General features: G+C 49.4%; 1 protein-coding gene across 1 annotated transcript in view; it reads left to right on the top strand.

Moving 5' to 3' along the window:
* The first annotated feature begins 493 nt into the window (after positions 1 to 493).
* RNF4 (ring finger protein 4) overlaps positions 494 to 14706 on the top strand; it is a 45618-nt gene continuing 31405 nt past the window's right edge. The window contains exons 1-3 of the mRNA XM_073610906.1: positions 494 to 641; positions 10443 to 10481; positions 13421 to 13601. Of these exons, the coding sequence (XP_073467007.1) occupies positions 13593 to 13601 (9 nt within the window). The 5' untranslated portion in view covers positions 494 to 641; positions 10443 to 10481; positions 13421 to 13592. The remainder of the gene's footprint in view (positions 642 to 10442; positions 10482 to 13420; positions 13602 to 14706) is intronic.

Below are 14706 nucleotides of genomic sequence, written 5' to 3'. Positions count from 1 at the left end.
CAGCAGACATCAGAGTACCCCGGACAGGAGGGGGGGGGGCAGAATATAGAAGAAGCCATGCTCTGTATTCTCCTCCTGCTGATTGATGGCGGGAGGGAGAGCAGAAGCCGGATTCCAGCAGGAGGAGAATAACAGAGGATGGCTTCTTGTATATTCTGCCCCCCCCCCCCCCTGAACATGGATGGGTTCACCAGTGTTGGGGTCCCTTCATGTCACACAGGGGTTCCCCTGAACACAACAAGTCCCAGCATGTCCAGCACTCCCCCATGCTGTCCTCAGTACAGGGAGAGTCTGGGGAAGTCTCAGCCCACCCCCCTCCAGGCTGTAGAATGGTGATTGGTGACAACACAAAACTTGGAGCTCAGAAGACCAAACTGAGAAACTGCGAGACCTTCACAGCCCCGAGCTTTGCTGTAGCCACAACTGACCAATCACGCCATCGCCCGCCCACATCAGGTTTGAACGGCGAATCCCACTCCTTGCGCATGCGCCCTGTGAGCCGGTCGGCCTCAGCACTACATCTCCCGGCATGCTCCGGGCTGAGGCGGAAGTTGAAGCGAAACTGAAAAGTAGACAGTTGGACGGGGACGGTTTTGAAGGGGTTTGTGGGCTCTATAACGAGTCTGTGACCGGAGAGAGAGGTGAGCTGAGAGCGGGGAGAGGTGGAGCGGTGAGCATTGTTATGTGAAGGGTTGTCATGGGAGCTCCTAGGTGTGCAGTCCATGTGTAGGCCTTACAGCTGTCTGCTGCCAAGTGAGTGCTGTGCACATATGTGTATGAGGAGTTCTCATAGGAGAACACTGACCTAGGGGCCCTTATACACGGATGTAGGAGTCTGAGCCCCTTCTCTTGTTTTAATGGGGAGGTGTGAGCTAGGGTTGTCACCTCATACCTTTAATCCAGGACACGTTCATTACACAGATTCTGTGGCTGACTAAGATGGTAATTAAACTCAGTGCCTTATCTGCATTACATTAGCCCCAGAACCTGTATAATTCATATGTGTCCTGGATTACAGGGATGATGTGGCAACCCTAGTGTGAGCCCCCCCCCCCTTCTCCTGTCCCTCTGGGGGGCGTCAGCTCCCCCCCCTCCTTCTCCTGTCCCTCTGGGGGGGTGTCAGCTCCTCCCCCCCCTCCTTCTCCTGTCCCTCTGGGGGGGTGTCAGCTCCCCCCCCCCCCTCCTTCTCCTGTCCCTCTGGGGGGCGTCAGCTCCCCCCCCTCCTTCTCCTGTCCCTCTGGGGGGGGCGACAGCTCCCCCCCCCTCCTTCTCCTGTCCCTCTGGGGGGGGCGACAGCTCCCCCCCCCTCCTTCTCCTGTCCCTCTGGGGGGGGCGACAGCTCCCCCCCCCTCCTTCTCCTGTCCCTCTGGGGGGCGACGACAGCTCTCCCCCCCCCCCCCCCTCCTTCTCCTGTCCCTCTGGGGGGCGTCAGCTCCCCCCCCCTCCTTCTCCTGTCCCTCTGGGGGGCGTCAGCTCCCCCCCCCTCCTTCTCCTGTCCCTCTGGGGGGCGTCAGCTCCCCCCCCCCTCCTTCTCCTGTCCCTCTGGGGGGCGACGACAGCTCTCCCCCCCCCCCCCCCCCTCCTTCTCCTGTCCCTCTGGGGGGCGTCAGCTCCCCCCCCTCCTTCTCCTGTCCCTCTGGGGGGGTGTCAGCTCCCCCCCCCTCCTTCTCCTGTCCCTCTGGGGGGGCGTCAGCTCCCCCCCCCCCTCCTTCTCCTGTCCCTCTGGGGGGGCGTCAGCTCCCCCCCCCCTCCTTCTCCTGTCCCTCTGGGGGGCGTCAGCTCCCCCCCCCCCTCCTTCTCCTGTCCCTCTGGGGGGCGTCAGCTCCCCCCCCCTCCTTCTCCTGTCCCTCTGGGGGGCGTCAGCTCCCCCCCCCTCCTTCTCCTGTCCCTCTGGGGGGCGTCAGCTCCCCCCCCCTCCTTCTCCTGTCCCTCTGGGGGGGCGACGACAGCTCCCCCCCCCTCCTTCTCCTGTCCCTCTGGGGGGGGCGACGACAGCTCCCCCCCCCTCCTTCTCCTGTCCCTCTGGGGGGGCGACGACAGCTCCCCCCCCCTCCTTCTCCTGTCCCTCTGGGGGGGCGACGACAGCTCTCCCCCCCCCTCCTTCTCCTGTCCCTCTGGGGGGGCGACGACAGCTCTCCCCCCCCCTCCTTCTCCTGTCCCTCTGGGGGGGGCGACGACAGCTCTCCCCCCCCTCCTTCTCCTGTCCCTCTGGGGGGGCGACGACAGCTCTCCCCCCCCTCCTTCTCCTGTCCCTCTGGGGGGGCGACGACAGCTCTCCCCCCCCTCCTTCTCCTGTCCCTCTGGGGGGGCGACGACAGCTCTCCCCCCCCCTCCTTCTCCTGTCCCTCTGGGGGGGCGACGACAGCTCTCCCCCCCCCTCCTTCTCCTGTCCCTCTGGGGGGGCGACGACAGCTCTCCCCCCCCCTCCTTCTCCTGTCCCTCTGGGGGGGCGACGACAGCTCTCCCCCCCCCCTCCTTCTCCTGTCCCTCTGGGGGGCGACGACAGCTCTCCCCCCCCCTCCTTCTCCTGTCCCTCTGGGGGGGCGACGACAGCTCTCCCCCCCCCCCTCTTCTCCTGTCCCTCTGGGGGGGCGACGACAGCTCTCCCCCCCCCCCTCCTTCTCCTGTCCCTCTGGGGGGGGCGACGACAGCTCTCCCCCCCCCTCCTTCTCCTGTCCCTCTGGGGGGGCGACGACAGCTCTCCCCCCCCCCCTTCTCCTGTCCCTCTGGGGGGGCGACGACAGCTCTCCCCCCCCCTCCTTCTCCTGTCCCTCTGGGGGGGCGACGACAGCTCTCCCCCCCCCCTCCTTCTCCTGTCCCTCTGGGGGGGCGACGACAGCTCTCCCCCCCCCTCCTTCTCCTGTCCCTCTGGGGGGGCGACGACAGCTCTCCCCCCCCCTCCTTCTCCTGTCCCTCTGGGGGGGCGACGACAGCTCTCCCCCCCCCTCCTTCTCCTGTCCCTCTGGGGGGGCGACGACAGCTCTCCCCCCCCCTCCTTCTCCTGTCCCTCTGGGGGGGCGACGACAGCTCTCCCCCCCCCTCCTTCTCCTGTCCCTCTGGGGGGGCGACGACAGCTCTCCCCCCCCCTCCTTCTCCTGTCCCTCTGGGGGGGCGACGACAGCTCTCCCCCCCCCTCCTTCTCCTGTCCCTCTGGGGGGCGACGACAGCTCTCCCCCCCCCTCCTTCTCCTGTCCCTCTGGGGGGGGCGACGACAGCTCTCCCCCCCCCCTCCTTCTCCTGTCCCTCTTGGAGGTGGGGGGCGACAGCCCCCCCCCCTCTCCTGTCCCTCTTGGACGTGGAGGGGTAATCGCCCCCCTCCTTTTTTGGGCCCCCTGGGAGGCGGGGATGGTGAGGCCCTACAGCTGAAGTATAAAACCCAACTGTATTTATGTAGACCAGAGCTCACACAAGAATCTCTCAAGTTAAAAACAAAAAACCCCACTATTTTAGCCACCAATCGCTTCCCCCTTCCCTAGAACTATTCTAAGCTAAACACCCCACAGAGGTGCTTACATACCGCTGTGAATGGACCATACCATTGAGAGTAAGGCCTTTTTAAAGGGTAGAGTCCACCCATTACAAAAAATTAATGCAGATTTTTGTTTTGCTGGAAAAATGTGATCATCTTCTATTTATATTATTGTAAAAAAGCCTGCAAAGCATTGGAGAAGTGGCCAGTGGATGGCGGGTGTAATGCCAGGCTCCTGCACACCCTTCCTCCAGCTCTGTGTCTGTATAGAGGTACAGGCTTTCAGCCGGAGGAAGTGTCAGTGGACTGCAAGGGCGCTGATCACCACACTTGTATTCATTTGAGAACTACAAGTTTTTAAACTTGTTACTTGACCTGCACAGCCTTCACAGAGCGACAGTCCCATCTTTGCCCCGCACATACTGTGCATGCAAACCATGGCCTCATTCATCCCAATGGCTGGTCCATACTCGATGCAGCCATAGAGAGGAGTATAGACTCCACTGCAAGACTGAATGTGGTCACGTTGCTTGTGTAGTAGGTAGGGCCCAGACTGAACTTTTTTCAAGCAAAGTCTGGGGGCTTCCCAGAGAAGTGATTTCACTTTTTTTTATTTCTTTAGGACCGGCTTGCTTTAAAGTTGATCTCCAGTTTTAAAGAAAATATCTATGCATCTAATAATTGTGATGCACTTATAATGGAGTCATTTTTTTTAATGTCTCTCCAGGCAAATAAAATGTATATTGCAACAAAAAAACTTTATTGGAGCATCAAGTCACACACATAAGGAATTCCTGTGTGTACAAAGAAAATTGAAGAAAAAAAATCTTGACATGGAGAAAATGTTCCAGTATACCCATGCAGGGGTTATATAGACAATATAGATGCACAGGTTGATACATAGCATGAGAGTGCGCAAAACAAAGGGTTGCCTAGGACAACATAAATGTGGAGGCAAGGGGTCGTATGCATGCAAAAAAAGGGAGCCACCCTGTAACAGGAAACCTGCGACATTGGCCATGGCACCAACTTAAACTAAAACATTGGCAAGGATTAAAAGATTAAGAAGCTGTATACTCAGTAAATAATTAAATCAGCTGTGGAAAGTGCTTATACAGTAGTATCTTGGATTAAGTGCATAATCCGTTCCAGAAGAATGCTTGTAATCCAAAGCACTCGTATATCAAGGCGAGTTTCCCCATTGGAATCAATGGACACTCAGATAATTTTGTTCTAGTGTCACTGCTAGTGTATGCAGTATCACATGTGGCCAGAGGTGGGGGGGGGGGGGGGGGGCGCCGAAGACACTCGGAGAACCTCGGAGACACTCTGGAACAGGTAATGCGCACACCCCAGAGCCTTGAATCCTGCTCGTCTTGCAAGACAACGCTTGCAAATCGAGTCAGAATTAAAAAAAACAAAAAAAAACAGCTTTTATTGCGAAATGCTCGTACGGTTTACCCATCGGGCTGAACGAAAAAGAAACTGACAGCTCAGGTCGGAGCCGCTGTACTAACAATCCAATGTTCAGCTATCTCCCCTGCTGTTCTATTGTGTTCTGATATGGACGCCCCCTCGATATAACACTCCGGTCAGCACTCTCAGTCATTGGCTGAGAGCTCTGAATGGGAGCCGATCAGCAGACCTTATTCGGTCCTGCCCCTTTGACAGAAGTCGAACAAATGTCTGGCTTCTGTCGAAGCAGCTGCAGTGCACACGGGCCGAATGTCGCTCGATATTCAGCCTCTGTTACGGGCTTTATAGAAAATCTGGCTAGAGACCCACAAATAATCTAGAGATGCCTTGGCACAATCTGATACAAGCATATGGCCTTGCAAAAGGTGTTGCTTATGTTTACATCAAGAGGAGTATAAATAGATGGCCTCTATAGTGAAATATTAAGGTAGAAAATTATAAACATGTACCATCATCCAGGAATGAATAATTTACAAGGTTTGGAAGCCTGATCCCCAATCAGGCGACCTAAAGAAATGGGGGCATATTGGACTATTGCGGTACAATAAACATTGGTGATAATATAGAAAATAAATCAGTGATATGAGATTGTATAATAGATTTTATTGATGCAGAAATACAAATCTTGATAATACAATACAGCATGATAGAGTTAAAAACATAGCGCCAGGTAGGGACGTGGTTGTACAATAAAACAATTGATCTCAGAAGTCAATTCCTCAACTAGTTTCGCGGACATAACCGCTTCATCAGGAGGGAGTCTGAGGATGGTTTATTATAGCTAGACCTAATAAAATAAAAAATATAAAAAAAGGGTACAATGTAATATGCCAAAGAGACATCTACAGTAAAATTGCATCATAGTTAGAGACATATAATAAAGTTTGACGGGGAAAAAAGACAAATCTGCTTACCCATGTCCCAATTGACCCCAAGCGCGGGGCTCCACCACCCTGGAGTGATCTCCCACGGCGACCCGGGGGAGCTGCAGCAATGACGGGGATAATAGGAAAGAGAACGTGAGAATGGTCGGGTATACTGTTTTGCCAATAAAAAACGAGTGAAAAAAGTGACACTGGAAGGTGAGGGAAGTAAATTGGTAAGAGTGTGGGGACTACTGTGAGGATTGCAATTTGCAAACCAACGGAGGGAAACATAAAAATTATGATAACCATGGTGAAAAGGTGGGGAACATTAGTGGGATATAGTGTAGGAAAGTGAAAGTGTGGGGGAAGGGAAAACAAAGGGGGAGGGAGGACTGGAGAGGTGGGGGACCAGGATGGGGGTGACAGAGACAAGAGGAAAGACTGGAAAATGAAAAATTGGGGGGAAGGGGAAGGGGGGAAAAAGAGGGGAAAGAGGGTTTTGGTGAAGTGATTGAGGGCATAGTAATACCTAATGCTGAAGTAAAAACATGGGGAGGTATCCGGGAAGGCGCCCAGAAGGGGGCCAATACCATATAAGGCCGGGGAAGGGCAATTGAGGATTACAGGCAGCGGGCGGAAGCGGAGTACGGCATATTCGCCCATGCCTGGAGCATCTAAAAGGAAGAAAATGTACAATCATTATACACCCAAGCTGGTGCCCTGAGGTACGGGACAGCAGGATAATAGAGTAAATAGAGTAATCCCTTGTAACTTACTGTAAGCTGGCCATATTGCACAATGCCCGGAACCCGGAACCGACCGTCAATGAATAGACAGGCTAAGCCTGCCTTTAATAGCTCCCAACCGAGCGACGCTGCCACACGCCGGTGGAACGCCGGCGCATGACGTCGCAAGGTCAGGGGTCCCGCATTGCGCGCGCACGAGATAGTCGCGCGCCCGCGCATGCGCACCAGCCCTGAGGCTACGGGAACAGAGTCCCTGCCAGGACGAGTACAAGAGGAGGGGGCGGTCCCATGACTGAGATCGACCTCCCCGCCAGGGACCCCACCGGGCCGCCGCGGAAAAAGCACAGGGGCAGGACCGCACACCAGCGCCAGGGTCGGGGGGCAAGAAGGGGGAAGCAGAAAGGTCCCAGTATACAAAATGATTAACCAGTTGAAAAAAGAAACATTAGTAAAAAGTAACACATTGATAATAAAAAGTATGATGAAAGATGCCATAATGAGACATAAAATTGATAAGTTAGGGATTAATGAAAGACCCTAAAACTGATGCAATTCACCGGCATGACATAGACCCATAGATGTTAAACTACATAATGCAGTATATAACAGTGAGGGCCGAGGACGATTATCACATGGTTGGGTACAGCCATGTAAAAGATAGGGCGGGTAGCCTAATTAATTGTGTCTGCTCGGCCTGATGGGCGTCTGTCATGGAGGGTTGCATCAGGGTTAGTAAATAGAAAATAGTAGTATGCAGCAAATAATGATGAATATTGAAAGAGGCCCCCCCAAAGAAACAAACAAATGGTCGATGGGGGTTGATTAAAAATGAGGGGTGGGAAAAATTGGGGCCAGAGAGGTGGAGGGCAGACCAATAGCCCTGTCCACTCAAGCAGCTCACTCAATGATTCCCACTCAACATAGGTGCCGGGTGTGTTATCCACCCAAAGTGTATATATAAATAGATGGCCTCTATAGTGAAATATTAAGGTAGAAAATTATAAACATGTACCATCATCCAGGAATGAATAATTTACAAGGTTTGGAAGCCTGATCCCCAATCAGGCGACCTAAAGAAATGGGGGCATATTGGACTATTGCGGTACAATAAACATTGGTGATAATATAGAAAATAAATCAGTGATATGAGATTGTATAATAGATTTTTTTGATGCAGAAATACAAATCTTGATAATACAATACAGCATGATAGAGTTAAAAACATAGCGCCAGGTAGGGACGTGGTTGTACAATAAAACAATTGATCTCAGAAGTCAATTCCTCAACTAGTTTCGCGGACATAACCGCTTCATCAGGAGGGAGTCTGAGGATGGTTTATTATAGCTAGACCTAATAAAATAAAAAAAGGTACAATGTAATATGCCAAAGAGACATCTACAGTAAAATTGCATCATAGTTAGAGACATATAATAAAGGGTGGTGGAGCCCCGCGCTTGGGGTCAATTGGGACATGGGTAAGCAGATTTGTCTTTTTTCCCCGTCAAACTTTATTATATGTCTCTAACTATGATGCAATTTTACTGTAGATGTCTCTTTGGCATATTACATTGTACCTTTTTTTATTTTATTAGGTCTAGCTATAATAAACCATCCTCAGACTCCCTCTTGATGAAGCGGTTATGTCCGCGAAACTAGTTGAGGAATTGACTTCTGAGATCAATTGTTTTATTGTACAACCACGTCCCTACCTGGCGCTATGTTTTTAACTCTATCATGCTGTATTGTATTATCAAGATTTGTATTTCTGCATCAATAAAATCTATTATACAATCTCATATCACTGATTTATTTTCTATATTATCACCAATGTTTATTGTACCGCAATAGTCCAATATGCCCCCATTTCTTTAGGTCGCCTGATTGGGGATCAGGCTTCCAAACCTTGTAAATAATACATCAAGAGGAGGACATCAATAGAGGGGAGAGAGTCACAGAAATGTAGGAAAGAGGGGGAGGAAAAAGGAACGGGCAGGGAGTATTGGGGTCTTTTTACACAGGCAGTATGCGATCCAATCAGTAGGGGCATCTGTTCACAGATCCCCTGCTGAGTGGGGCGGATGACAGGTCCATGTCCACTCTCGGTTTATGCAGAGAGGACATGGATAGACCCCGCTCTGCTCTACAGGTGGCTGGGTGTAAATGGACTCTGCTGTCCATTTACACCTTGCTGCCTCCGATCCAGTCCACCCAAACGGAGGAGATGCATATCCTGTTTACACCACCCAGTCCATAGAAATGCATGACCATCCAATAGGGTCCACCTGAAAAACTGACAGGTGGACCTAATCAGATCGCTTGTGTGAAAGAACCCTTAGTGCCGGTTCACACAGGGGCAACACGATTTGCATATCGACTCACCAAGGCGACTTGCACACGACTTCAGCGGCGACTTGCAAAACGACTTCTGTATAGAAGTCAATGCAAGTCACCTGAAGTCGCCCCAAAAATACTACAGGAACCTTTTTCTAAGTCTGAGCGACTTGCGTCGCTCCTATTAGAACGGTTCCGTAGTACAGAACGGGACGCGACTTGTCAGGCGGCTAAGTGGCCTGACAAGTCGCCGCTGTGTGAACCGGGGCTAATACCCTGGAGGGCCCATTTTAGGTATGTCCCATTTATCAGGGCTGCTAATGGCTCCAGGATTTTATGTGGGTGGCCTCCTAGAAGGGAACTGATCTAACCATAGTTGTCAAATACAGAAAAATTTGTCATTCATGTCCGTAAGAATTGCTGTGAGCTTTTCGTTCACTAGCGTACTGTGTACCTGTTGTTTCACCTCATTAAAGCTGAGAGCCGGCAATTTCCAGGCTTTGGCAATCGTCTGTTTTGTCGCCGTAAAAATATGATTCGCCAGAGCGAATTCCTGTTGGTTTGCGGCAAAGTGCTTTCCAAGGATATTTTTACAGGTTTACATGTAGAACCGTATTGACCAAAGCCTAGACCCGTATCCACAGTCACTTGAGTCAGGGGCCACATATGTGCTTCATATCGCCCAGCTGACTAAAAGACTTTTTTTTTTTTTCACTCTAATGTACAATAAAAATATTACCTGTTGCCCTAGGTAGCTGGATGTCTCATTGCGTTCCTGTCGCACCTGATGGCTTCCATGTAGAAGAGTAAAGATCTATAAATCCAAGTATAATTTTTGGTGTCCAGCCTAAAGATGCTGTAATTGTGGTGCACATAATGTGAATTAAACAATTTTCATGGAAAGTAAGCTTGACTTCAATAAAATAATTAGACAGCATTGTAGTGCAAAGAAATTTCAAATGGATGACTGTAATGGCCACCCCCATATTCCTCTCGTGTCAGGTGTACTTTAAGCTCCATTCAAACTGCCATTTTGAAATCTCGGGCAGAATCGCTATGATTCTGGTGACAATCTTAAATTGCACTGCAATTGCAAAACGCAGGTTCGGTGCCATTATTTTCAATGGCACCTAAAGCGCTGTGCCGTTTTACTGTGATTATCATGGAAAACCGCAATGCTCAAAGCTTGTCACCCAAAAGAAGCTTCTGCTCCTTCTTGGGCAACGAGCTTCATGCCTTGCAGATTGCAACGCAATTTATTGTGGCAAGACCACACCGTATTTTAGGTGCCATTAAAAATTAACGGCATGTAAACCTGCGTTTTGCGCTTACAGTTCAATTGGAAATCATGGACACAATCGCAGTGATTATGCAGGAGATCCCAAAACGCTAAATGTGAATGCAGCCTTATTGTTCTTAAAATGGATTTCGTGATTACTTTAATTGGAGAGTGGGAAAAGAAAACATTTTGGAATATGCAGTATGATGACTCTGGATTCACTAGTAATGTTTTCTCAGCATTAACGTTAACCTTTTTTTGATCTGTTTTGGCAGAGTAGTGAGAAGACTGATTTTTCTGGCAGCGTTGTAAAGGTTAGTATTTTAGAAACCAGACTATCCTAACAAATACAATTAAATTAGTGTTTGTTAACCCCCCCCCAAAAAACTGATCCTGTGCCTTTAAAGCATGTTATACAGCACAGTGCATGTGCTGTGTCATTTGGCCCCCTGTAAAACCTGGCTGATCCTGCCTGGCCACACCCCCCCCCCTCTGCAAACAGACCACGATTATCATGGCTGTTGAGCCCCTGACATCGTGGTCTAGTTGCGTGATTCTGTCAGCCACAGCTCTCCTGTCTGCAGTTCTCCCTGTGTCTGTGTCCTCTGTCTCCACCCCCCCCCCCCTCCTTGCTCATAGCTGCGCCCGCCCCCTTCTGCTCCTCTCGTATCTCTAAATACATCTTCTTATTCCCTCTGTAGCATTAGAACATCTGTGCCTGTGTAATGTAGAAACTCAGCCGATCTGTACCTGTATAAACGGCTCCCGCCGCTCAGCTGATTGTCGGCGCGCGCTCTCCCCCTCCTCCACTGGCTGACATCAGTAGAATGGCTCGGCCCCTCCCAATTTAGCTTTGAGCTGGAAGAACAAGGGAGCTGACATGTCAGCTGAGCGCTCAGAGTGCAGTTTACACAGAGACAAATGTTATTATGATACAAAGGGGATAACACTATTTTAGTACAGTGGGTTAACAACCACTTTAAGGACTCATTCACACGTGCATCAACACCCCGTGTTTTTATGCTGCATTTCTTCAGCATTTTTGAATCTTCATAACTGCCCTTCAACACCTGCTATGAATATTACAATGGTACCACGCAGTGCTGTACACACAGGAGCCGTAGCGTTGGGTTGTGTTAACAATTAAGCAGCATGTCTCTTTCATCAGGCACAAATGCCTCTATTTATTTTGTAGTGGTAATGTTCTATAACCGCACTTTAACAGCACCTAGAGCATTTATGTCATGTTAGTGAAGCATTTATAAAGTGTTAACTGGGTGTTGAGGGAGAGGCAGCGGAGGTTCTTGTATCCCAGAATGCACAGGGAAATAATAGAGAACTAGTACAGAGCAGCTCCAGACACTTCCTGTTTGTACAGAACAGCCGTGTGGTAGCACCATTTGCTTCTGTGTGCAGGCAAAAGCATCAACCAGCCAGCAATACTGACAGTGCCAGGTAGGAGTAGAGACATTGAGCATTATTGCCAATGGCAAAGATTTTTTGGTGGGGCGGGTCTCGGTGTCAGGATCAGGATGATTCAAGCACTTGCTGCACTTTATTTTTCGGAAAATCAAGCAGCCAGTTAAGTCAGAGCACTCCTGTCCCACACCGGTGTTAGCTGACATTGGAGCTGATCTGGAGCACACACAATACATGAGTAGCGGGCCATGGCAGTGTCCCATTCTTACTGATACTGTCCTGGAAGACACACGGCCATGAGATTTCTCATTTCTTTCTAATCTCAGACCACCTCTGTCCTCTTCAGCCGATGTACCACAATCACCAGGGGTGGGAGTTGCGGGGCGGGACACAGGGAAGGGTGGAGATTGATGCCAGGCACTGGGGCAGCTGGTACAAGAGGAGAGACGGGGCTGTGCGGTGCTCAGTCATGTATTGTACACAGATACTGAAAAAAAAAATTGTGAAAAATGATATGCTTTTAATAAAGTGAACTCATGTTGGTGTAATTATTCTGGCAGAAGGGGTCTTCTCATAAAATGGTCTTTCAATTACAATTTGGGGATGTGTCATTGGCAAACGCAGTAGAACCTGTACCCATAATAGTTCCTGTAAATAAACATCGAGCCGCTTTGCTCACCACCTGCAGTGCATCGCTGCCACCCGGTTACAAACAGACCGCAGAGCGGCACTGGTGCACGGCCCCGGGGTTGGGGATCCCCTGCTCCACATCACTTCCTCTTTAAGCACTTCCCACTGGAAAAACAACCCTTTCATTGTCATGTATCGAGCATTCTTAAAGGGGTTGTAAACCCTTGTGTTTTTTCACCTTAGTGCATTAAGGTGTAAAAACTTCTGGCAGTAATCAGCCCCCCCCGTTTTATTTACCTGAGCCCTTTCATCACCTCGGCGGATACGCGCTGTACCTGTCTGCACGGGGTCCCGGCTCTTGATTGGATAGATTGATAGCAGCGCAGCCATTGTCTCCCGTTGCTGTCAATCAAATCCAATGGGGCGGGTCCGACATTCGTGTCTATGGATGCAAATGCTGGACTCGGGAGTGTTTCTGCACGGTAACCCCCCCCCTCCCCCCCGAGGAAACGCCTTTCCTAGGGGGTTATCTGATGTGGGGAGGAGCCACCGAGGGACCCCAGAAGAGGATGTGCAAAACGAGCTGCACAGTGGAGGTAAGTATGACATGTTTGTTATTTAGAAAAAAAAAAAACAACTCAAAGGTTTACAATCACTTTAAAGCTTTTCCAACACTTCAAAAACACAACGAAAACTCGTCATAAATCCTATAGGTGTGTTTAATGAGCATTGCTTCATTGTTCATAATCAACGCATGTGTGGACGAGCCCTTAAAGTATTTAACTTTGTAATTTAGAAGTATAGGAATGTCTCTATAAAGCTTTTGCAGTATGTCTGTCTCTGAAGAACTTGAAGTAAATATTTAGATTGTGGTTTAGGTTTACCAGAAATGAGAAACTACTTGGATGGTCATAGAGAACTGAAAAGCATACAGAGTAGAATGCGGCTGTGTATCCGCTCACTGATTGACACATGAGTTTGATGCTGAAGCTGGCAGCCATTTCTTTGGTACATTTCGATTACATGCATCGTTGGATTTGACAGAACTGGATGTTTGGCTTTATACTTGGGTTCTTGTGAAATTTGTTTTTCTTTCCAATCATTGTTGGTGGCTAGTGGGTATGTCTAAATATTTTATAGCGCATAAATGTGAGTCAGTTGGGTAACATCTCTGTTCCTCCCTTCTTGTTTTGCTTCTCTGTAGGTTCTAAAGAGCAAGCTTGTAAGAATCTGGAATCTTAACTGTAATTTTTGCTATGACATGGGCACCATGAACACACTCTAAGAAGCTGACTTCTCACTCTGCACTCTGTCTGGTGTGTTTTTCACTTTTTTTTTTTTTTTTTGTATCTATATATTCCTATTCAACGCCGGGCATGAATAGTGTAAGTATAAAAATGTGTGTCTGATCACTTTGCTGAATAAGATGGGTATGTTCAGTTCCTTTTAATGCATCATAGTTACACCTACACATTAACCTAAGGTGTATGGTATGCACTGCATATCCTATATCATTTGAAGTCACTGCCACAGGAATGTGGATATCTACAATGCTGGAATAGGAGTGTAAGTTTTTGGTTTATTCCATTTATTGGGATTCCATAAGTGTCCTGCATGCGATGCAGTTACCATGAAAGATGGGATGCAAAATTTGCTCAGCACTCCAAGAAGTGTCTGTTTCTAATGAGAATTCAGTGTTTATTACAGAGGTGTGGGCAGTGAGAATTGTAGGGACTTACAATTTTCTTAGCAGTAATGGAAAGGAGAAGCTGCGCTATATAAAGATGCGGGTCAGCGATGCCTTATGTGATCCAAAGATAATGAAATGCAGTTCAAACATACAACACCCAGGTGAGCTATATCCTTATCAGTGCCACCACTTATTAAAAAACTTGCTTACCAGATGACGAGCGGATGGCTATAGCCCAGCCAAGGCCTTTGCTTAAACGGTAGAGGCGTCCAATCCCTTTATGCGGTATATCTCCCATAAACCTCTTAGTAAGTGCAGCTCTTAAAGTATAGATGGACCCTAATGCTACCTTGATGTCAGCCCCTCTTGGCAATCAGTCTGGAACAGAAAGGCGCCGGAGTGTGAAAAAAAGGTAGTGCACATCCTGAGTACCAGGAAGTTTCTCAACATCTGGTTTCCGGAACGGGCCCAATGTCATCTTGGTCCTCCTTGGCCTACCATACAGGTGACTTGCCCAGAGGCATTATACTCTGGTACCAGTTTATCCCGCCAACAGCCCCAATCAGAGAGATGGGCAAAGTGCCCCTTTTCCTACCGAACCACCTCCCTGCTACTCAGTGCTCGCATGCGCCACGGGTGCATTTGCAGACAAGCTAAATTAACCACTTCAGCTCCGGACGATTCCCCCCCCCCCCCCCCTTTTTCATGACCAGGCCATTTTTGTGCTACTTTTTACAAGAACGGGGGCTTTATTTTGCTTTACCATTGTACAGAAGAAAAAATACACACATAAAATAAAA

Source organism: Aquarana catesbeiana, linkage group LG01 (genome assembly GCF_042186555.1).
Source record: "Aquarana catesbeiana isolate 2022-GZ linkage group LG01, ASM4218655v1, whole genome shotgun sequence".
NCBI classification, from domain to species: Eukaryota; Metazoa; Chordata; class Amphibia; order Anura; family Ranidae; genus Aquarana; species Aquarana catesbeiana.
The sequence above is the reverse complement of the archived record's forward strand: the minus strand, read 5'-3'. Positions and strand labels throughout refer to the sequence as shown.